Raw genomic sequence first — 21626 nt, forward strand, 5'->3', positions numbered from 1 at the left:
TACCCACCTAGTAGAATAATACTCTTTGTTAGCATTTACCCTCTTTGGTTGCTGAAATGTTTCTTTTTTCGCAGGGGGGTTTCATATCTAAACATAGGCAAATGTGTAAGACTGTCGAACTGATCGCAGATAAACTTCATTTGCATTTTTTTGCTTGTGGCTTTCAAGCTTTTTCTGCTGCCGGTGCAAGCGAAACCTCGATCCGTCCCTCCAGAGACCGTGGGTTTGAGGGGTCGGGGACTTTGTCCGCCCACTCAGCTGCTGTTCTCCAGACGCAGCAGCCAGCAACCCCCCTACATGAAGACATTCCGGATGTCATCGCAGCACAGTCTCATCTTTCACTCTCCGTTTTTTCACCCGCTTCCTCCTTCGGCGGCTCAGACCGACTCTCAGTGATGTTCTGCCGAGGCTGAGCCCCGCTGTCACCGTCCCTCCTCCGAGCCTCGCGGTCCCGTTAGCCGGCGATGGTCGCTGATGGTCGGCTGGTTTCCAGAGATGTAGCCGGGGCAGCAACACCTCCGCCACTTGGAAACAGTCCGACATTTTTCTGCGGAAAGTTTTTTCTCTCCTCGGATGGAAGGAGTTTTGAGACAAAGCGGCAAACACGGCGTGGTTTTCTCCTCTGTTCTGGTAAGTTACCTCCTACAGTTTTACCAAGTCTCATATTTAAACCTGAATAGTTACAGATTTGTTCTTGAAGAACTGCTCTTACTAAAGTCTCTCATCAAAGCAGCATTCTTGTATTTTAATTTATGGAAAGCGTGTTGTTTACAGTTTAGCAGGTTATAGAAGTGACACGTAACTGTATCTGTTTTTCCTCATGAACTTTTTTAATACGTAAGAAATATGGGTTGAAAAAAAACGAGAACAGCGTATCCACCAGACTTTAGAAACAGCATAAAATCGTCATAATTAATTCATTGTTTCTTGAAGAAACTTGTTTTTCCCGTAAAAAAGAAAGAAAGAAAGACAGAAAGAAAGGAAGAAAGAGAGAAAGAAAGAAAATAAATCCCCCTTAAACTGAGTAGACTACATTTATTTGGGGAACTAAGATTTAAATATTTGTTTATAAGAAAATGCTTTGCTTTTGTTATTGCTACCTGTACAATTAATAAATGTAACCAAACTATTTTCTTGCATTATTTTCACAATGAATAAAATCTGACCATCCCTCTTCAAAACTGGCAAGACGGGAGAACAGCTTGGTGTGTTGATTTTCCTTATGGAAAATAGAAACTGGAACTGGGACAAGCAAACCTCACTGAGGACGGGTTCAGTTATTTTGCCCCAATGATTTTGTAATTAGTCGAGATTATTTGATCAATGCTACCTATTTCTGTCTCTCAACAATTAAAATGAGAGAATTTGGGTTAAACAAACCTTTGTTAAAGGCATTAAAACATTTTGTGTGTCTTTGTTTCTTTGAAATGTGAGTCAGTGTATTTTATGGAATTGTGATGAATAAATATGAGTTAAACATATTTCTTTCTTTCTTTGTTTCTTCCTTTCTTTTTCTTTCTTTTTCACATCTCTATTTATGTGCCAAACATTATGTAAACACTTCACTTCCTCCACATGTGCTACAGTCATGTTGTTGTGGCTTTATCAAATAAAGAACCAAAAATAAATGTAATAATTTCTTCCCTTTATGATTTGACAAAATTTCAGCAATATTATAAAGTTAAAATGAACGTGTTATTCAGGTCCTTGTAGAACAGCTGATCAGTTTTTCCATTAACATAATAAATAGGAAATGTTTTTGGTTTGTGATTCACGTCACCTTATTTGTGAAAGTTTCAGAATGTGAACATCACCTTTAAGAATATCATCACAGTTTCCACAGGGAGCGTTCATACTCTGGTTTTCTGTCGTGGCTTAAAGCAGAACTTCGTCCTGAGTGGCTTTTCTGATCTCACTGGCTGTTTAATATCAGACTGGGTGGATATTCATCATTTACGGTAAACATTTCTGATCACGATAAGAACTTTGTCTTGATAAATTTCTTTTAATAGTGTTAAATAAGGAACAAAACTAATAGTGTAATTATAAGTGTTACCTGTATTATTTTCTGTCTGTTGCACAGCAAAAAATAAATTTGAAAACATGATCAAATACCGATAAGCAATTCAAATCACAATCCTGAAGAAGCCTGTTTCAAATGGGAATGTTTTTCAAGAACATTATTTATGTTGTCAATCCTATGCTGTCATAAATAGTTTTTTAATCATAAGTTTTATCGTTATCACAATATTATCCCAAAATATTGCGATATAATTCTAAGTCCATGTTGCCCATCCACCCCTATATGAAACAATTGGATGTCTGATAAAAGACAGAGGTTCATTCACTGATTGTACACGTTTAATCATATGTATTTTTATGCTTTTAATTTGTAATAAAATGAAAAAGTGCCGCGTTAGTCAGGAATATCCATATCATCACCTTTATGGCTCCACCGATTGCAGCTTTCTGGCCGATTGCTGATTACTGATTACCGATCTTTAACAACTTGACCTGCCGATTCTGTTTTTGGTCAGTGCTATTTTTGTTTTTGTCTGAAATGTTGCTAAATATAGCAATAAAGTCGGTGAGTTGGCCACAGGAGGGTGGCTGTTAACTGCAAATGTGCAGACATGACCTGGTGGGTCGGTCTGTCAGTCAGGAGAGGACAGTGGTTGGTTTTTATGCCTTTGCTGAGGTAGATAAGATCAATGGATAAGATCAGTGTCACATTTAAGAATCGGCCTATTACTGATCTCCCAAAATTAAGGAAATTGGTGTTAATTTATTGGTGCTGTTTATTTATTGGAAATTGGTTCACCTCTGGTCACCTTCCTAAAATGATGGCCTTAGTCATTTTTTACCAAAAGTATTCAAATTCAGAAATACTTTATGAATCCCAAAGGGAAATAAAATGTTGTTGTAACTCATTAATTTAAATTTTTCAAAGAGTTATTGAAGATTGTGTCACTACCTCTTTATATCTAAAATATGTCTTAGGCAAAAAAAAAAAAAATCACCTTTGGCAAAAAATGACATAAGCCATTATTTTAGGAAGGTGATGATATGACCTTTTTTCATGTTTCCTCTTTTTATTTTTATTTGTATTGTGCACTTCACCAACAAATCAGTTCAAAGTTGGCATTGTTTCAAAAGCAACTCTCAACAGGTGGGTTGTTAGTCTAGATTTAAAGATGTTTCAGCTGTTTTGTGGTTTTCTGGAAGATTGTTCCAGATTTGTGGTGGTGCATAGAAGCTGAATGCTGCTTCTCCTTGTTTGGTTCTGGTTCTGATGCAGAGCATCCCAGAACCAGAAGGTTGTCTGGAAGGTTGATACAGTTTGCTTCATGTTCCTTGTACCTTTTCTTCCGTCAGTGATGACGTTGGAAGCTCACCTCTGACAGCCACCATGTCTTGGGGGGAGTTCATCGAGCTGCGGGACCTGAACTCCAGCAGAGAGCAGATAGAACTGGCAGGCCCGCGTTCGCCGTGCTCACCCCCACGCCTGGAGCGGACCAACGCCTTGAGGATCAGCCCGGGAAAGGTGCCGGACCTGCTGAGCCGCGTGGGCATCATCCGGGTCCTGAGCAGCTCCCAGGATCCCCAGTTTGTGGAGGAGAAAGGAGAGGGACACAACTTTCAGCCCTGCAGCCACGCTCAGCCAACATGGTGCGACCTGTGCGGCGACTTCATCTGGGGCCTTTACAAGCAGAGCCTGCGGTGTGTCAGTGAGTCCGTTTAAAGTTTTGGTGCATCTGCATGGTCAGGGAGAGCAACGAGATATTTTTCAGACAGTTTGTATGAAATATGTTTTTTTGTTATGACTTTTTAGGTCTGCTAAAAATGTTGTGCTATATGTAGGGCTGGACAATATGTCTGAAAAACCTATCACGATAAAAGCATTTCATATTGATCTATCGATAATTTTTGATTAGTTTTTTGGTTTTAAATATCTGGAATACTTCCAAACTGGTGGTGTGGATTTTCCTGTTTTATCCACAGTTTTCACTCCACACTGTTGTTTTTTTATTTTTAAGCAGTTATGAGACCTAATAGTGAAACCTTAAACTGCTGCTACGCAACTTACTCACTAGATTGTTGCTAGGTAACCAAAGAGTGAGTGAGTGAGTTGCTAGGTAACCAAAGAATGAGCGAGTTAGTTAATGCCACCCACTCTGCTTAGCTCACAATGAGAGGTTGAGCAGCCAAAGCCTTTTCTCTGCCTAACATCTCCCAGAAAGCTGTTCTGGATCAGAGTTCAGTGAAATTATTGAAAACTCTATCAAGCGTATCACATGTTTATCACAATGTATATTGTTACTGATTTATTGTCCAGCCCTCGGTACACAAAATAAAAACTCAGAACAAGAATAAAAACCTTACAGTGTTTTTATTGTAAACACTGTAAGGTTTACAATAAAAGTTACTGGCATTTTCCTCAATAACTTAAACTGAGGAAAATGCCATTAATTCTGCAGATTTAGCTTTAAACGGCCCCAGACTCTCAACACTTGTTATCTTTGTTGTTTTATGTCATGTCAACAAGACGGCATGCTTTTACATCTGTACAAAACACAATGTGTGACAGGAATACTAACAGCACATTCCCCTAAACCAGGGGTGCTCAAGTCCAGTCCTCGAGAGCGACCATCCTGCAACTTTCAGATGCATCCTTACTCCAACAGACTGGGATCAAATGGCTGAATTCCCTCACCAGCAGCCATTCAGCTCTGAACAGGCCTGGAAACGAGCCATTCATTTGATACAGCTGTGATGGAGTAAGGATGCATCTGAAAGTTGCAGGATGTTGGCTCTCGAGGACTGAACTTGAGCACCCCAGCCCTAAAATCACCTTCCCTACTGTGAAACATGGTGGTGGCAGGATTATGCTGTGTTGCAAGGTCAGGGAGGGTGGTCAGAGTTGACAGGAAGACAGATTTAGTTTTAAGTTGTGATGCATATATTACTACCTCATGTGTTCAATAGGGCTGATTGCATTAATCGTAATGAATCAATTATTGAAATAATTCTCAACTAATTTAATAATCATAATTAGTAATTGTTTACTAGAGCATACCAACTCGAAAAGGTCAATTGCTGAAAGGAAAACATATTCAGTATTTAACTAAGCCAAACATTTAAGGTAAAGAAAACTTTGTCTGTAAATATGTTCTATTTCCTTAAGTGGCATAGTTTTTACTTCACCAGGGTCGAATTATATACATAAAAAAAAATCCTACTACGTAGCTTTTGCTATTCAAATATTAATCGGTTAATCAAAAATAATAATAATCAGCAGATTAGCCTTACACTGTGCTGATGTTAAGTTAAGATGAAAGGTTGAGTTTTTTACCTGCAGATGATCCTTTGCTACGCTAAAGGATGCTATGTTACTGCATTTCAGTCAATAAAATATGTATTTTTTTATTTAAAAAAAATAATTATTTGTAATTTTTTAGGTTTTATCATATCTCATAAAATACACTTATGTGGATTAAAGAGAAATCTGTAGAATGTGACCATTTTTATACGAATAATTGATTAATCGTCACAATGATTGATTAATCTACAGAATAATCGATTACTAAAATAATCGTTACTTGTATTTCTAGTGTTCAGAAACAACAAAGAGAGCAAGGATGAGCGTTCCTTACAGAAACATGCTAACACTAACCTTTGTGCTTATTTTGGTTTGAATAGTGGTTTAAAGTAGGCTGTTTCTAGCACACCGTAGGTGGTTTGTTGCTCTGGTCATAATCAAAACAGCAAACCTATTTCCTTTATTGCTCACTGAGCTTCGCAGAACTCTCCTTCAGGCGTCTGAAAGCGCCTGAACAGAAAAAAGCAGCTGTGGTTTGTGCTTACTCTAACGTGTCCAACCATAATCTTTTATCTTTCGTCTAAATATAACCTCCCTTTATTCATTTCTAAGAACTACAGTAACACTTCTGAGATAAGTGATTCCTATTTGTCCATTTATGAGTACTCAAGTAACAGAAGCACTACTTCAACATATCTTTACTCAAGTAAAACTAAAAAGTAGCCATCCAAGAAAGCGTTAACTAGATTTTATGACGTGATTATTTAAACCAGGAGTGTCCAAAGTGTGGCTAAGGGGGACATACTTTACTTTTTTTTTTTTGTCAAAAAGTTAATCTCTCATGACATTCAAGTTGTGTTACGCTGCTCTTGACAGTTGGTGGTTACCGTAGCAACCAGTAACTGACATCTCGTCCTCGTTTTTATTTTTTCTGTGGCCGTTTGTGACTGTAATTCAGAAGCTGCTGGACCGATGTTGACCACCAACTTTATTTTCTCTCTTGCTATAGTTAGAGGTGAGCAAAGTACCCAAAAATTGTACTTAACACTTTTCAACATATTTTTACTAAAGTAAAAATAAAACATAGCCATCCAAGAAATTACTCAAGCAAGAGTAAAAAAGTATTTCATAAAAAGTCTACCCCGGTACTGAGTATCTTTTCAAATTCTCAGTCATTTAATATTTAAAAATTACATAATCAGATGGACTAAAATATAAAGTTAAGTGGACATTTTGGCATCTTAAGGATGAAAATGACAATAGTTCATATACAGTAGGTAAAAAAAGAAAAAATGAAACTAGCAAAAACTGCAGGTGTATGTCACTGTCTGGTGAATTTTTGGTTAAAACATGTTTGTTCTTCATTCAGTGAAATTGCTCACAGTGGGTAGAAAATCCAGAAATTTTATTCAAATAAGACTAGCGGTACTTTACAATAAAATTACTCAAGTACAGTGTAGTAAAATTACTCCTAAAACATTTTTTTTTTCAAAAGAGTTATTCAAGTAAATGTAAAACTCTGCTTATAAGTAGAGTAATAACAACACTCATGGCTCACCAAATTGCAAGCATAACCTGAGATTTTTCTTGATAGTTTTTGTATTCTTAGGTGTGTGTGTCCTGAACTTATTAAACTTTCTGAATGTGCAGATTGCAGATTCACGTGCCACTATCGCTGCCGTGCGCTGATTCGGCTGGACTGCAGCTGGGAGCGAGGCTCTACGGCGGACCTCACCGCTGTCGTGGAGCACACAATCGAGACCGACACGAATGTGGTGAGCCCTCTCGTGTTTCACTGCAATGTCTTTCTTAGCTTTGTTTGTGGAAGTGAGCACTGCCCACAGGCAGGACTCTAGTAGGCACTGTTTCTTCTTATTTATGGACATTATATCAGGACTTCTCTATAAGCCTCTCATATGGCAGGGCTGGATTGCTTTAAATAGACCTGCTTTACAGCCAAAAACAGGAACCATTTCTTTAGTGCAATAAAAAATATTGGTTTCCTTATTTAACCAAAGGTCGGTAAGTTTATTTATATCAACACACCGTTTTGCTTGAAAGCTGCATCTCAAGATGGTTTGCAATTAACAGCAGCAGCTCTGACAAGAGAAGTCAGATGTTTCAAATGGGAAATTTGTTACCAAAAAATTACCTTGTGCAAAAATCTGGGTCAGTGGTTTTAAACGAGAACCCAAATCTGTGGGGAAAAATCTGAGCACATTAAACTTTTTATGTGGCAATCAGTTCTAATTCTTTGTTTGCTTGAAGAGTGTTTTAGAAATTACCTGCAATGTGTGGAAACAGTTTGTCTTTTCCTGCTGAGTGCGTTTTCCACCATTACATCATCTTTTTTTCTGTCTTATGTTTTGCCCAACAGCTTTTTTTTTTCGCTCTTAGAAAACACAAAATTAGCTGCAGATATCTTTACAGAAATAAACTCATAGGTTTTAACCCATTTGTTTCCAGGTTCAGAACCACATACACTAGTAAAAGAAAGGTAAGAAAAGTAGTTGGATGAAAAGTATTGTTTATATGCTCTTTCACAGTACTAAATAATCTGTAAATAAACTAAATAAAAATAAAAACACTGACAGGCCACGCTTACTGACTTATGTAATCTATAAGTTGCATAGGTGAGGTCTGCCTTGTGTCAAGGAAGATTGTGGAAGATTTCTGGGTGCAACATAGCTCTAATTTATACTAGGAAGTCAGATGATGTGTTTCTAAACAATGCTTCTTTCTACATTTCCTTTTCCTCGCTTCAGTTTTAAACAGAAATACACAACCACCTTCTCAGCTGCTGAAAAAAATTATACAGATAAATGCAAGAAAAACCTTCCAACCTGGAATACCTTTAGTGCTATTGGTTCTGCTCAGTTCTGACACAAACTGGTGTAGAGGGGACATTATCAATCAATCGATCAGTCAATCAAGTTAATTTGTATGGCACATTTCAGCAACAAGGCAGTTCAAAGTGCTTCAGATCATAAAAAGAGTCCCAAGTTGAAGAATACAAACCACAAACTGTGATAAAAAAAATCTGAAACATGCTTCAAAATATTAAAAATAATAATAGTAATATTATTAATACTATTGATAGTAGTAGTATTAGTACTTCAGATTACATAGACTTTTTGATAAGACCAAGACCACTTATGTTAAGAGGAAATTAAATATGTTCGTACTTCTGTTTATATATTGTTTTTATTCAGTTTTGTCAGTCATTCACATATCCGCATGCTAACACATTTTTTATTATTCCTGCTGCTATCAAAGTAACATTGATTATTCAGGAAAGCAAAATGTAGTAACACCTCTTCAGTGAGCTGAGCGGCAGAGCTCAGAAACAGGTGGGGGAGGGAGAGCACTGCTCTACTTTATATTTAATGCTGCTGGGAAAAACCCAACTCAGTTTTCTCTGGCTTCTCATGAAAAGGACAAAACCCAAAAGGACAAAATGAGGAGGTGGAGAAGATTGATCTTTTCACAGATCATCTGTCTCATGTTATACTGTCACAGCATAGTGAGTTTCAACAAATAAAAACACATTTTTATAAAAGTTAAATACTGCAGCTTTAAGGGTGTTTTGGTTGAAAGTAAAGTGAGTTTTAGTTTAAAGGAAGGGTACTTTCAGATTACCTTTTCTGTTATTCTATTAATTTTATGAGGATGTGAAATTTGAAGTAGGTGCTGGAAATGAACTTCTTCTGAGAGTCCATCTGGTGATATTACGTTTTAAACAGTTTGCCGTAAAGACGGAAGAACATGTTTAATTTAGTTTGTTTCACTCGTTTCACATTGTAGACATTGAGGCAAAAGATCAGAAAAGCCTTTTGGAGTTGGCTTTCTGGCCAGTCGTGTATTTAATGTTAGAGGTTACTAGATACCAATTTAGTGATAACCGTATACAAAAAGTTATACATCCTGACCAAAGTTGCACTCATTTAAAATAATAAATCTAAATTAGGTTTCCCTGATTTTCTGAGCAGGAACTGCAACTTGACCAGACTTACAGCTGAAACTTAAACGGGAACTTTGTTGGTCTTACTTCCCTCTTCAAACGGTCCAAACTTGGTACTTGTTTTCTTGACGACACTTCTCCACTAATAGATGCAAAGCTCTGAATTTGCATCTTCGGCTCTAGCAACAAGAGCTTTTTAAAACTCAGGTTTTAAATCAAACATTCATTGACTCCCACTGTTTCTTTTCAAACAGATTTGTTTTTCATTCTTTTTAAATTTGCATTGAAGATAATAACCATGTGACAACAGCCCGGGTGTGAATTAATGGCGGAGTGCATTTTTTTAAAAATTTGGTCTAGAAAGCTCACATGCTGTCCAGGCTGTCGCCATGGTAACCCCCATCATCACATGACATTCAGGAGGTGGGAGAGGAAGAGGAGGAGGAGGAGGGGGATCCTTCCTCCTCCATGTGGGATGTTCAACCTCTGGCTTTAGATCAAACTCACATTAGTACAGAGGGAAAATGATGGTAAGTTAAACTAAATCTGAAGTAGTTGGCTAATTTAAAAAATAGACAACTACTTCTTAAGACATAGGAGGAAAATTAGTATTTGTCATATGAACTTTCAGTTATTTGGATGTGATTTTGTCTATAAAATTTGGTCAAAATAACTTATTTAATATAAAAGGCTATAAAAGCCAATCGTTTTTGCTTTTAACTGCATATATGAAATACACTTATAATCAAACAGTTGATTTATTGATTTCTTTTTAAAAGGATTTCACAAAGAGTGATATTCAGGGTGTTTCTTTTTTGTGGTAACCATATTTTATAACAAATTTTTGTTAGCTAACGGCTAATTTGAATACTGCCTAATTAGGTAAGGAAGTAAAGTCTTTACCGTTCTTGTACATTTCCATAAAGCTTACACAAGCACAGTCCTGTCCTCAGTTATAGTAACACAAGAAATGCAACAGCTGTAACAAAACTCATGAGTGGGCTTTCCTTCACAATCATTTTGAAGCTTTATTTATCTCCGTTTGCTTGTATGCAGTTTTTCCTTCCTCTAAGCCTTACCCTAGAATATTCTCAGACAGCACACCTTCTCTAGCAGTCCTTATGGAGGGTGTTAGTCATTGACATCTGGACTACCCTCAAGGCCGTAACATAATATTACTATTATATATTTTAAATTGGCCTTATGCAAAATAATTTTTTTCTGAGTAATTCTACATTTGGTTTTCAAAACCTGTGCCTAATGTCACTCAATGACTCAGTAAAATATGTCACCCTCACTTTTTGATCTTAATTACTTTAAACAAATGAGATTTAGATTATAAGGGACAGAGCTTCTTGAGGAGGTTTAGATCCTTAAGGTTTCACCACAATGTTTCATGTATTCTATATGTTTGAAGTGGAGAGTGCACTGCACCATGAGAACCAGGGACTTAAAAAGGATTAACGATCTAATAAAGCAGCCTGGTTTTGTTCTGGGGATTGCTCTAGAACCTAAGGAGATTATTGTGCAATGTTATGGACAACCCTGAGCATCCCCTATATAAGACTAATAGTCTTATATTATTCAACCGTGTTTTTCAGTCAGAGGCTTCATTAGAATCCCTGTAATACAGTCCGCTACAGGAAACCTTTCTCGTCCACAGCCATCAGCATCTTTGAAGAAAATTGTGTAATATGAGACCATATACCATCTGATCATAAAGTATTCATCTTTATGATCAGAGATAAAGTATTCCTGATTATGAAATATTTTATTTAAATTATAACCCAACTCTGTTAAGACCAGAGTTGGGTTGTAATTACTCAGTTACATTTACTTAACCATTTGGGGAAAAAAAAACTTTTAGGAGTATTGTCACTATGCTGTACTTTGTATTTTTACATGAGTAATTTTTATTATTATATATCACTACTCTAACTTGAGTAAAATTTCTGGGTACTCTACCCAAGGTGAGTAACTTCACTGATTGAAGAACAAGCTTGTTTTTAACAAAATAAAAATCACCAGTTAATCTGCAGTTTTTGTTGAAGTTTCAAAAAATTATTTGGGAAAAGTGTTTCTTTTACATGATTTTTTTTTTTTAGTAATTGTGGTATTTATATAAATAATTTTCTTTCTGATCTTTAAAACACCTAAATTTCTACATATCTTTATATTTTGGTCCGTCTGATTGTGTAATTTTTAAGCATTAAATGATTGATGTGATCATTTAATCAGTAATTAAAGCCTTTTTACCAGATACGTTTTCTTCTTCTTGGACGACTAGTTTTTACTCTTACTTCAATAAAACTGTGCAGAAGTAGGCTACTCTACCCACTTCTGGTTAAAACCAAACCAGTTTCATTATTTGCGGGTGGGGGGGACGCATGGTGGGCTCTCCGGCATTTCCGTCCAATCGGGACCCTCTCCGGCGTTTTGTGTATTTCTAAACTGGAAACCAACGGCCTGGGTGGGGCCTCGGCGGGGGCACGGAAGCGCGGCAGGTGGGGCCGAGAGCTCCACACATCCTGTTTCACACACACTGGAAACGTGGCCGGTAGTTGAGAGCTACAGAGAGGAAGAGGGAGGAGAAAAACTGGGTGAGACTGCGCGGTTTGTTGTTGGGCGTTCATACAGACGTTTTGTCGTGCGCGAGATAACCGTTGGAAGTCTTCAACAGTGACCGTTACTTAGCATCGGCTAACAACCTCTTTCGCCAGTTTTGTGTCGGTAAAACACTCAGAAGGTCGTTTAAAGTTTAGTTTTGAAAAGTGAGTTGATTATTATTATTATTATTAGCGATAAGAACCATGGCAAGCGAGGCGAGCAGCTCGGACAAGACTCCCTCCTTCGAGATGACCTGGGGCAGCTCCACCAGCAGCGGCTACTGCAGCGAGGAGGACTCGGACTCCGAATTCGAGCAGTACTTCACCGCTCGGACGTCCTTCTTCCCCAAACCCCGAAAACCCACCGTTACTAATGACGTTAAGAAGGTGAGACGAAGAGAAAAGTAAAACAGAACAATGCTTCATGAAAGTTTTTGGAAAGGAGAAGTGAGAGCAGGCCGGGTTGGGTGGTTAACTCTCGCGTTGTTTCATTTATATGTCTTCTGTTCTCATCAAATAGAGGCAAATTCATAATTTAAAAAGTTGTTGACATGGTGAGAATTTGCACAGCCTGTTCTGTTTCTACCTTTAATTATCATATGTTAGCTCCAGGGAACCCCAGCAGGCCTGATTCTTGCCAAGCAAGTTTCCTGGTTCTGGGTGGAGTTCTGCTTCCTCTATTTTCTGGTTTCAGCACTCAGAAACTTTATTCTTTTATCTAATTTTTAGTAATAAAAAAAGTTTGTAGAGCACAAAACACTAAAATTCCAGTAGGGTTTGCTTTCTTTTTCGTTATTACAATTCCAGGCCCACTGGTGCATTCTTCTTGAAATCAGCCCACATGTTATGTTCTTGTGACGCAGATTTGCTTCTCAAGTTTCCAGCCCAACACCCACCATTCATTGTCATCTGGACTCTCTGGTTTTTGGCAAATTTCACAATTCTAAGTGACTCATGAAACCTGATGGTTTTAATCAGTATCTCTATCTTTTAGTCACACGCCCGCACTGGGGTGTCCGATTCTGTCTTGATGAGAAACAGATTAAGTTTACAGTAAACATACATCGTCTTGTCTTGCGGAGGCCCCTGTTTATGTTGTTGGCACTCCTTATGCAGGCATGTGGAGGCACAACTTTATTGCATCTTCCTTAACACAGGTACATTGCAAAATGCCAGTTTCTACTGACTCACTGATTTACTGACTCATTAGGAACAACATGTTAATTCTCCATCTAGGAGTATTACTATTGATCTCCCACTTGACATTGATTTATGTGCTGCAAATTTCTTTTTAAATAAATAAATTAAGAGGTTAAATTTTGAGCAGAAATGACAATTTAGGGGTGGATTTCTAATTTTCAATTCATTGGGAAGCCAAACACTGAAACATCTGTGGGTTTTTAGTTCTAAAAGGTAGCAGCATTTGCTAACTGCGTGCACTTCAGATCAGATTAAAGGTATGCATAAAGAGGCGTAATCTTGTACTTTTCTGCAGAACATTTCTTCCTCTTTTTTATGTTATCTTCCATTTCAAAAATCAACTGAATCTACAGAACAGAAATGGATATCTGTTAGAAAAAGCCATTTTTGGTGCTTTTCTAAGTACAGATACATGGATTTAACTCTTCTGAACTCTCATCTGTAACGACTGCTCAGTAAATGTTGCATAGTGTGACTAGCAGGAATTTGTGCCTCAACACCAGGCCAAATTAGGCTGCTGGTCGTCTACTTGCCAGAGGCCAGATGTGCAGCATGACTGCAACATGACTGTAGGTGTGTAGTTTGTCGGGCAGCTGACCTAATAGGATGTGGCTTGAAACAAGGGCTAGCTTTGTCTCGTTGTGGGAGTCTGAAGTTGAGTGGGGGGGGGGGGGGGGAGAGGCTATTTTTACACGAACACCAGGCTGAGGAATGCAATGCTGTTGGTCGCAGTCGTTGCACAGCTGCAAGTTATTCCCCCTCCCTTCTTCCTCATCCTCCCTGCCAGCCTCCCTTCCTCCGCCCTTCAGCTCTCCTACGCAGAGGGATCAGAGGAGTTAAGCAGGACTAGTCAGGGCTGACATCATCATGTTTCCCTTTGCTGCGTTGTCAGGAAGTTGAGTCTGATGCAACTTGTGTGAACCCATAGGGGGAAATTCATAACATGTTAGGAAAACAACAATGATGGAGTTGCTTTAGGTTTAATAAGTTCCTCTGTCTGTGAAATCCTGTGTGAAATTAATTTACAGTCTTTTGTGTATGGATTAGAAGAATTACGTTTTCGTGTCATATTTTATACTATTTGGAAGAAAACAGACACACACACACACACACACATACATATATATATATATATATATATATATATATATAAATCTCTCATGTTTGTATTTCTGACTGCTGTATTTTTTTTCTCACTTTGAAATTTTTTTTATATGAGCAATTTTAAATACAACATCAATAAAATATGCTCAACAATAAATAAATTCATTTTTAGGTGGCAAAATTTTAGACATCTGATTTATTTATTTTGCTTTCATCATGTATAGTTTCTACTTAAAGATATTGTGATGTCTTAAAGAAACAGCGCCACCTGGTGCATCATCAATGTAACTCCTCTCTGTCCTTTCTAGGATGAACAAATCCAATGTGAGAAACAGGAGCTAACAACTGCTGAAATTCTGCAGAAAGTGAAGGAATACAACTCCCAGATCAATAGCAATCTGTTCATGAACATGGTGAGTAGTTATCTAAAACAAATTTTTAGCAGAAAGGCTTTTTTGTTGGGGTGTAATGTTTTTTTAAAATATATATATATATTTTAACAGAACAAGGATGGGTCCTACACTGGTTTTGTGAAGGTTCAATTCAAACTAGCACGCCCCGTGTCGGTCCCAGCGTCAAAAAAAGGAGTTGCTGATGCTGGAGGGAAGCGAGCCAGCGGAGTGAAGCGTCGCACCTCCTTCTACCTGCCAAAGGACGCCTCCAAGCATTTGCACATAAGCTCCCGTACTTCTGCTCGCGAGGTCATTGAGGCTCTGCTGAAGAAGTTTACTGTGGTAGACAATCCCGGCAAGTTTGCACTGTTTGAGCGCAGCGAGCGCCATGACCAAGGTAGTGTTTTTTTAAAAAGAAAAGAAAAATCTGATCCCATTTTGCTCTTTCAGAAAATAATCATTTCCATTTTGCCTCCTCCAGTTTATGTTCGCAAGCTCTCTGACGACGAGCGTCCTCTTCGTTTACGCCTGAATGCTGGACCCAACGAGAAGCTCCTCAGTTTTGTTCTCAAAGAAAATGAAACTGGTGAAGTGAATGTAAGCGAAGCATCTGCTTAAAAGAACCAAATCCAAACTTCTAATGAATCTTACAGGCATTCACATGTCCTTTCCCCGTCTTTTGCAGTGGCATGCTTTCTCTATGCCTGAGCTGAAGAACTTCCTGCTCATCCTGCAACGTGAGGAAGAGGAGCATGTCAAGCAAATCGTACAGCGATACACTTTGGCTCGCACCAAGATGCTGGAGGCGCTGTCCGGCTCGACCCCTGGCTGAAACCTCTCTGCGCACGGAGTTTGATGTGCAGCAGCCTGGCTGGTCAGCTGTGGCCGGACGCTGCTGCATTCAAAGACTCCGGAGAAAACAGCAGAAGAAAAAACACCTCTTGGTTGAACGAGAGTGTGAGATAGGGCGCAAGACTGAGAGAGTAAGAGCTAGCGCGTATGTTGGTGTGAAATGATGCGAGAGATGAGAAGTGCCTTACACCTGGAGAGTCTGATGTGCCTGAGAGAATGAGTTGAGCGGACTGAGACTGGCAGACGGGACAGTGACGTTCTGCAACGGGTGCCGTCTGATTATTCTGGACCTCAGCTGACAGATTTTATCTTAAAAAGCAATGCAGCTTCTTTTTAAATCCTGTGAAAACTTAACAGCTTTATTTTACTGTAACGGAGCCATTCCTAAAAACAAACAACTAAACTGACATGTTCTTAAAAGGATAAAATTCCCCTTTTTTTGCCCTCTGTTAATTTTTATTTCAAATGCCCTAAAAATCTTAGATTTTATCAAAATTTCTGGATTGTAATTCTTCATTTTAAAAAAAAAATCCCTTGTCTGTAGCTGAAAGGTATTTGAATTTTCATTGCATCCAAGTCTGAAGAGCTGCCATGTCCACTCCACACCCCTGATGGGTGCAACTCTTTACTTAGCGGTCACTTTGTGAGTATGACTGACGTATGGACATTTGTATGAGATTATGAATGTCAGAGAGCTGTGTCACAGGTCACGGTGCGTGACTGGATTTATGAATGACTGTTGCCATACTTGTGTTTAACTGGACGCTGCTTATCATTCCTTTTATATTTGTGTTTTTCTCTGTTAATCACTAAAATGTTTGTCTTCTGTTTTCTTCCATTTTTCCTGCACTTTTCCTGTTTTAAATGTAGCAGTCTTATGGATGTGTGGCAGATGTGCACAGCATTTAATAAAAATAACAAACTAAGCGGTGGTTTTCTTTGAGAGACAAGAATGGCTAAGACAACTCCTGAAGGGAAATGCTGATCAACAAACTAAGTAGGAATTACTTTCCTTTTTTAAAAAGTTTTTTGTCATAAGCAAATATATACTGACAGTAACAGAAGGATAATAAAGTGTAGAAAGTTTCTTTAAGATGTACTGATGGAGGTGGATGGTAATGTTTTTTGTGTATTTTAATATCAAAACAAGCAGAAGAATCAGAGGAACATTCTATCTATGAATACAGTCATCACTAGCTACAATAACTGAAGAATTTGAATTAATATAACATGAGCTTTTGACATATTTCAACATGTATCCCAATTGGAAGGGATTAAATTTGAGTAGTGATCCTTTTTTCTTGAATAAAGAAAAAATTATCATTAGTATATATAGTGATCCTTTTTGTGGATCACTATGTATACACACAATGTGTTTGTCAAACTATATCGTTCATTAATTTTACCGAAATATAAATCATAACTCCATATGCCAACATCAGTAATAACATTTTATTTAGAATCGTGTTTGGGCTATTTTACATCACTACCTTGTAATTTATGGCACTCCGTAAATAGTGAACGAATAAGAAGCCTGAACGTTGTCAAGGAGACGAATGTTCCACCTGATTGGTTAAAGGTCATTGAGTCTGACTGCAGCCTATCGCCGAGATCAGCTGATTGCTTCATCCTCACTGCTGCTAGCGGAACAGCTGGCAGTTATGAGCCCACTTGTCGATTTAACATTATATAATAAGGTAAGACTATTCATCTTAAGAGTTGTTGTGTGAGAAAGAATGGTTTTGGTGTGTCAATGGTGAAGCTTCGGTGTGAGTAATTATTTTAGCCGTCGAAGCTAATATGCGTCAGTGGTTGAAGCTAACAGTTAAGACTGTATGGACGTTTCCGTTTGTTTACTTCTTGTTAATCGTCTTTTTTTGTTGAATATATTAACCCTAGGAAAATATGCGTGTTCATTAGTTGATATAGTGAGGTATCGAGCGTAATAAATTACATTTCTAATGTTTTTGTGTGCGGCCCACTTGGTTAGCTTACAGTGAAGCTAGCATAACGATAATATGCTGAGTTTTATTAGCTTTTATATGGTACACTTTACTCCAGCGACATGTCGACCGCGGAAATACTCTAAAATTTGTGCTTTCACTTTCCATTTAATTCTGAGCGTTTTTCTTTTTACTTCATTAAAATATACAATTACCAAGGGCCACAGAATAACAGCAAGAGCAATTACAAAATATACATTTTGAAATAAAATAGCAATCCAATTTGAGTAAAGAAAGTATGACTTAATCATCATAGGAATCCGCTGTTCATATTCTGTTCCTTGCGAATAGGTGAAGCTTTGGAAAAATTGTAAAACCTGTTATACAGGTTTTACAATCCATTCATTCATTTTTGTATGTTGTGAGTTTTCACTAGCTGTAAGTCATAGTCATTAAGATATTAAACATTTACAGGGGTATTTAACTTTTGGTTGAGCTTCTAAATTAAATTACTGAAATAAAATAACTTTGGTTATATTCAAATGTATTACAAAATATATATTTTGAAATAAAATGGCAAAAATAAAGAGTCTAGTTTTTCTCTTTTTTCTTTCTTTTTTATAGAGGTTCAGAGGTTTCAGAAGATTCATAATGAGCAAATGAAAGTCACTACATGATGAGCCAATATCAACAAAGACAATTTGAATATCATTAAAACACAATAAATAATTTACTTTAGCTTAAATACTCATTTGTTGTCTCAGATTATCTCATACACACAAAGCTGTGATCACCTAAATAACATATAATTTAAAGATCTGGGTTAAACTCTGTTGAATACACAGTTAGAGGATATTTTCGGGGTAGTATTATTAGTTAGGTTAATTAAGAAAATACTAAATTCTTTTTAATAAGGTAAAACTGTTTTGGCGTAACCGTAAGTCTGAAAGTGGATAAAACTTATTCATACGTCATCAAAATTGTCTTTTGAATTAAGTGATGACACTATTAAACCGCGATTAAAGAGCAAACAAAATCTCTTTCTGTAGACCATCTTGCTATTATTCCAAAAATGTTGTTTTCACAGGAGAAATAGTTTGTATAGTTTGCTGTTTGTGAAAGTTATAATTTATGAGAACGTCACTTTGTGATCTTTTAATGAAAAGCTTGAGGACCGTCTTTAGGAAATGTGTGTGCTGGAATCTGGTTCCATGTGTTATCCTGCAGCTTGTCAGCAGCCACTAAGCAAACAGCTGCTGCTTTACACTAACCAGGCGGCCGTCGTCTGATTAGGAACGCTCTTATTCTTTGTGCTCTCTTTCACTTTCCAGCTCCTGGCCTTGCTGAGAAACTGAGAGCATCTGGCCAACCGAGCGGAGCGGAAGCGTTGACTGGAGATAAATAATGTCTTATCTCTGAGGATGGGAGGAAGTGGATCCAAAGTCAAAGGTTCCTGGCCTTTCTCAGGCAGCGGAGGGGATTCAGGGGCCGATGGAAACGAGCAATCTGTGGCCCGACTGAAAGGCTCCAGGAATGCAACACCATTTGTGTTCACAAGAAGGAGGTACAGAAAGGTTTTAGTTTTAAATAAACAATTTTTAATCCATTAAGTCATTTAAAAACCCAACATTAAAGAAAATTTGACACTTTTTTAAAATCATATCTAAAGAAATGCTTGTAAATGTCAGTATAAACTGCACTTTGAATTGCCTTGTTGCTGAAAATGTGCTATATAAATAAAATTACCTTACCTAAACCTTTTAACCAGAAGATCTCCTTGGACCTGGAAAAGGTCTAAAAGGGATTTTTAATCATCACAGTAACATCGCTTGATGCACCATTTAAACTTCGCATACAATTAAACATTAAGGTCTCTAAAAGTTCATTATATGTCTGGATTACGCCCCTCTGTATGGGTGTTTTATGAAGTAATCATTGTTGGCAACTGCAACTTCTCTATGTTAGACTGTTATAAGCTGATTGTTGTTCTGCCCTGTCTTTAAATTTTCTCTATTTTAATGGTCGACACATCAGAGGTGGTGAAACCACTATGACCCAGTAATCAAGTGGATTATTGAGCAAATCAAACAGAACCAATCTAGAGTAATAATCCTAAATCTAAATTAAAATGCCTCATTTTGATTTCGGTGTTAAAACTCTGTTTTTTCAGCTCCTTGTACTTCGATGAGGATGGGGATCTAGCCCACGAATTCTACGAAGAGACGGTGGTGACAAAAAACGGCAGGAAAAGGTCGAAGTTGAAAAGGATCCAGAAGAACCTGATTCCACAGGTGAGCGTGGACACACAGCAGCAATTACCCAGCATGTTTTCTCAGAAACTGCTCCGTTTGTTAATTGGGAAATTGTTAATCTTTCAGGGAATCGTGAAGCTCGATCACCCGTGCATTCATGTAGATTTCCCCATCGTCCTCTGTGAGGGGTGAGGAGTTTCTCAGCTCTGATCTTCTCAAAACTTCACAGCGAAACTTCTACAGTCGGACAGGATCGTGGTCAAGACTGGGAAAATGGTTCTGCTTGGGAAAACATCGAACACTCAGCCTGTATTGTTAAATTGCTCTATTTAAACTGTGGTTACAGAGAGTTCTGTTCTCTGCTCTCCTTGCTATCACTTTGCAGAAGTAGTGCCGGAAATGGTTTACAAAACAAATCATCTGACATGCAAGCCATCTTGGAGAAGTATCCACATCGTATTTCCCCTGTGAAGTTTTTTCTTCTTCTTTTGTGCTGGGAGAAACTAAAATGATGTGAAAAGGCTGTAATTGTTTCTGCCTTCGGTGAAACGCTAAACTGTGTGTGTTAAACTGTACGGTTCTTTTTACATGTTGGTTAGATCTGTGGAAGACGGATGGCAGAATAAAGGGTAGCAATAAAAGTGGATTTTTTTTTTTAAGTTCTTATGCATATGCTCATGTTCTGTATCGTCATGTCTGAGTCTGTCTTAGCTTCTGGAGCTCAGACCTGCACTAGTGAACATAATGTACTGTAAATACTTTCTTAGTTGGAAATACTTGAATAAATGTTTTAATGAACTGAGTTGTGACTCAAATCTTTGCATTAATGTCATTTTTTTTTATTTTGTAATCTATGTCTTGACAGGTTTTTATTTTTGTTTTTTCCTTTAAGCTTGGTTCATACTGCAGTTATTGCTCATTATTACTGAAATCTTTTAATGTGAGAGAATTGTAGGGAAATATTTGGCTGAAAGTTTGAGTCAGCATCTTTGGTCGATTTTTTATTTTTTATTTTATTTTTTTTTTGGTCTTTGGTCGATTACTAGCTGTGTTTCCCTACAATGCACATTGTGCATTTTGCTCACAAATGTGATCAAAATGCTGATATTCCACGAATGGAGAAAAAAATTGCAGTGTTTCCATTAAAAAAGAAATGCAATTTAAATCGAGCGTGAACAAATTTGTTCATACGATGAGTCATTAAAACCATACTTCATTCTCCATTGTCCTCTTCTAATAACATTTGGTTGTTCATCACAGTTCCCATGTGTTTCCAGTAGGCAAATTTATTTTTGTAATTCCAATTTGTGCAATTTTGTGGTCAATGGAAACGCAGCTAGTGGGACAAGCTCACTAAAAGTCAGTTTAGCATTCAAATGACCAAACATGACCTGAAAAAGAATATCCTGAAAAAAATGACCTGACATTTCTTGAGAATCTTCTCACTCTTTTTCAAACTCTGAATCTCATAAAATTATTACTAACTCTCACTTTTGAATTCCTTGTTTGGAATTCTCTGAACTAATTTGACACGCAAAACTGCTGTGATGAATTTTGACATCCATTATCTTCTTGGATGCGCTTTGACAAGAGTTACTATTAAGATTTTTAGAATATCAGTCTTGCACAGTTTGGCGGGTTCAAGTCCAGTACAATTTCTAGACTGATGGGTACACTGGGTTTATGAAGGGCTGGACATGGTCAGCAACAACACTGAGGGGTTTAAGCAATGCTCTGTTGGCACTAACGGGACTCAAAGTGGGTCAAGTTGAATGCATGGGTTTATATTTTGACCAAATTGTGACCCTACAATCTGAATGTTTGGGCTGAGATCGAGACACGTCATACTAGACATTTTTTTCTCAAACTATTGTCCAGTTTAGTAAAGCTTGATGTTGCCATCAAGGTTTGACATTTTCTCCATTCATACCTGAGTCATAGCAAGTTATTTGAGCTATTATTGTCTTTCGTCCTGAACCAGTCCATCCATTCTCAT

The 21626-nt window shown here is 37.6% G+C and overlaps 2 protein-coding genes across 4 annotated transcripts; both read left to right on the forward strand.

Moving 5' to 3' along the window:
* Positions 1–287: 287 nt before the first annotated feature.
* Positions 288–15518, forward strand: LOC106957319 (ras association domain-containing protein 1). Of its 3 annotated transcripts, XM_015048608.1 has the most exons (8): positions 291–630; positions 3376–3720; positions 6971–7095; positions 12081–12274; positions 14500–14604; positions 14695–14980; positions 15065–15180; positions 15269–15518. In XM_015048608.1, the coding sequence occupies exons 2-8, from the start codon at positions 3410–3412 to the stop codon at positions 15413–15415; spliced, it is 1284 nt and encodes a 427-aa protein (XP_014904094.1). In that variant the 5' UTR covers positions 291–630; positions 3376–3409; the 3' UTR covers positions 15416–15518. The 3 variants fall into 3 exon arrangements, with proteins under 3 accessions (XP_014904092.1, XP_014904094.1, XP_014904093.1); XM_015048606.1 differs by lacking the exon at positions 12081–12274 and having other exon boundaries at positions 288–630; positions 3376–3728; XM_015048607.1 differs by lacking the exons at positions 291–630; positions 3376–3720; positions 6971–7095 and adding an exon at positions 11725–11881.
* Positions 15519–17008: 1490 nt separating this feature from the next.
* On the forward strand, positions 17009–20440 carry tusc2a (tumor suppressor 2, mitochondrial calcium regulator a). The gene is made up of 4 exons (XM_015048610.1): positions 17009–17132; positions 18710–18942; positions 19549–19669; positions 19757–20440. Exons 2-4 carry the CDS (start codon positions 18800–18802, stop codon positions 19820–19822), a joined length of 330 nt encoding a protein of 109 aa, XP_014904096.1. The 5' UTR covers positions 17009–17132; positions 18710–18799; the 3' UTR covers positions 19823–20440.
* Positions 20441–21626: the final 1186 nt, after the last annotated feature.

Source organism: Poecilia latipinna, unplaced genomic scaffold, assembly GCF_001443285.1.
Source record: "Poecilia latipinna isolate Pla-1442-1.1 unplaced genomic scaffold, P_latipinna-1.0 Scaffold893, whole genome shotgun sequence".
NCBI classification, from domain to species: Eukaryota; Metazoa; Chordata; class Actinopteri; order Cyprinodontiformes; family Poeciliidae; genus Poecilia; species Poecilia latipinna.

Bases quoted from the DNA above. Each gene is read 5' to 3' on its own strand.
- LOC106957319 (XM_015048608.1), top strand. From the start codon at position 3,410: ATGTCTTGGGGGGAGTTCATCGAGCTGCGGGACCTGAACTCCAGCAGA. The intron at 12,275-14,499 runs GTGAGACGAAGA...TGTCCTTTCTAG, and splicing joins TTACTAATGACGTTAAGAAG to GATGAACAAATCCAATGTGA. The intron at 14,605-14,694 runs GTGAGTAGTTAT...ATATTTTAACAG, and splicing joins GCAATCTGTTCATGAACATG to AACAAGGATGGGTCCTACAC.
- tusc2a (XM_015048610.1), top strand. From the start codon at position 18,800: ATGGGAGGAAGTGGATCCAAAGTCAAAGGTTCCTGGCCTTTCTCAGGC. The intron at 18,943-19,548 runs GTACAGAAAGGT...CTGTTTTTTCAG, and splicing joins TTTGTGTTCACAAGAAGGAG to CTCCTTGTACTTCGATGAGG. The intron at 19,670-19,756 runs GTGAGCGTGGAC...TTAATCTTTCAG, and splicing joins AGAAGAACCTGATTCCACAG to GGAATCGTGAAGCTCGATCA.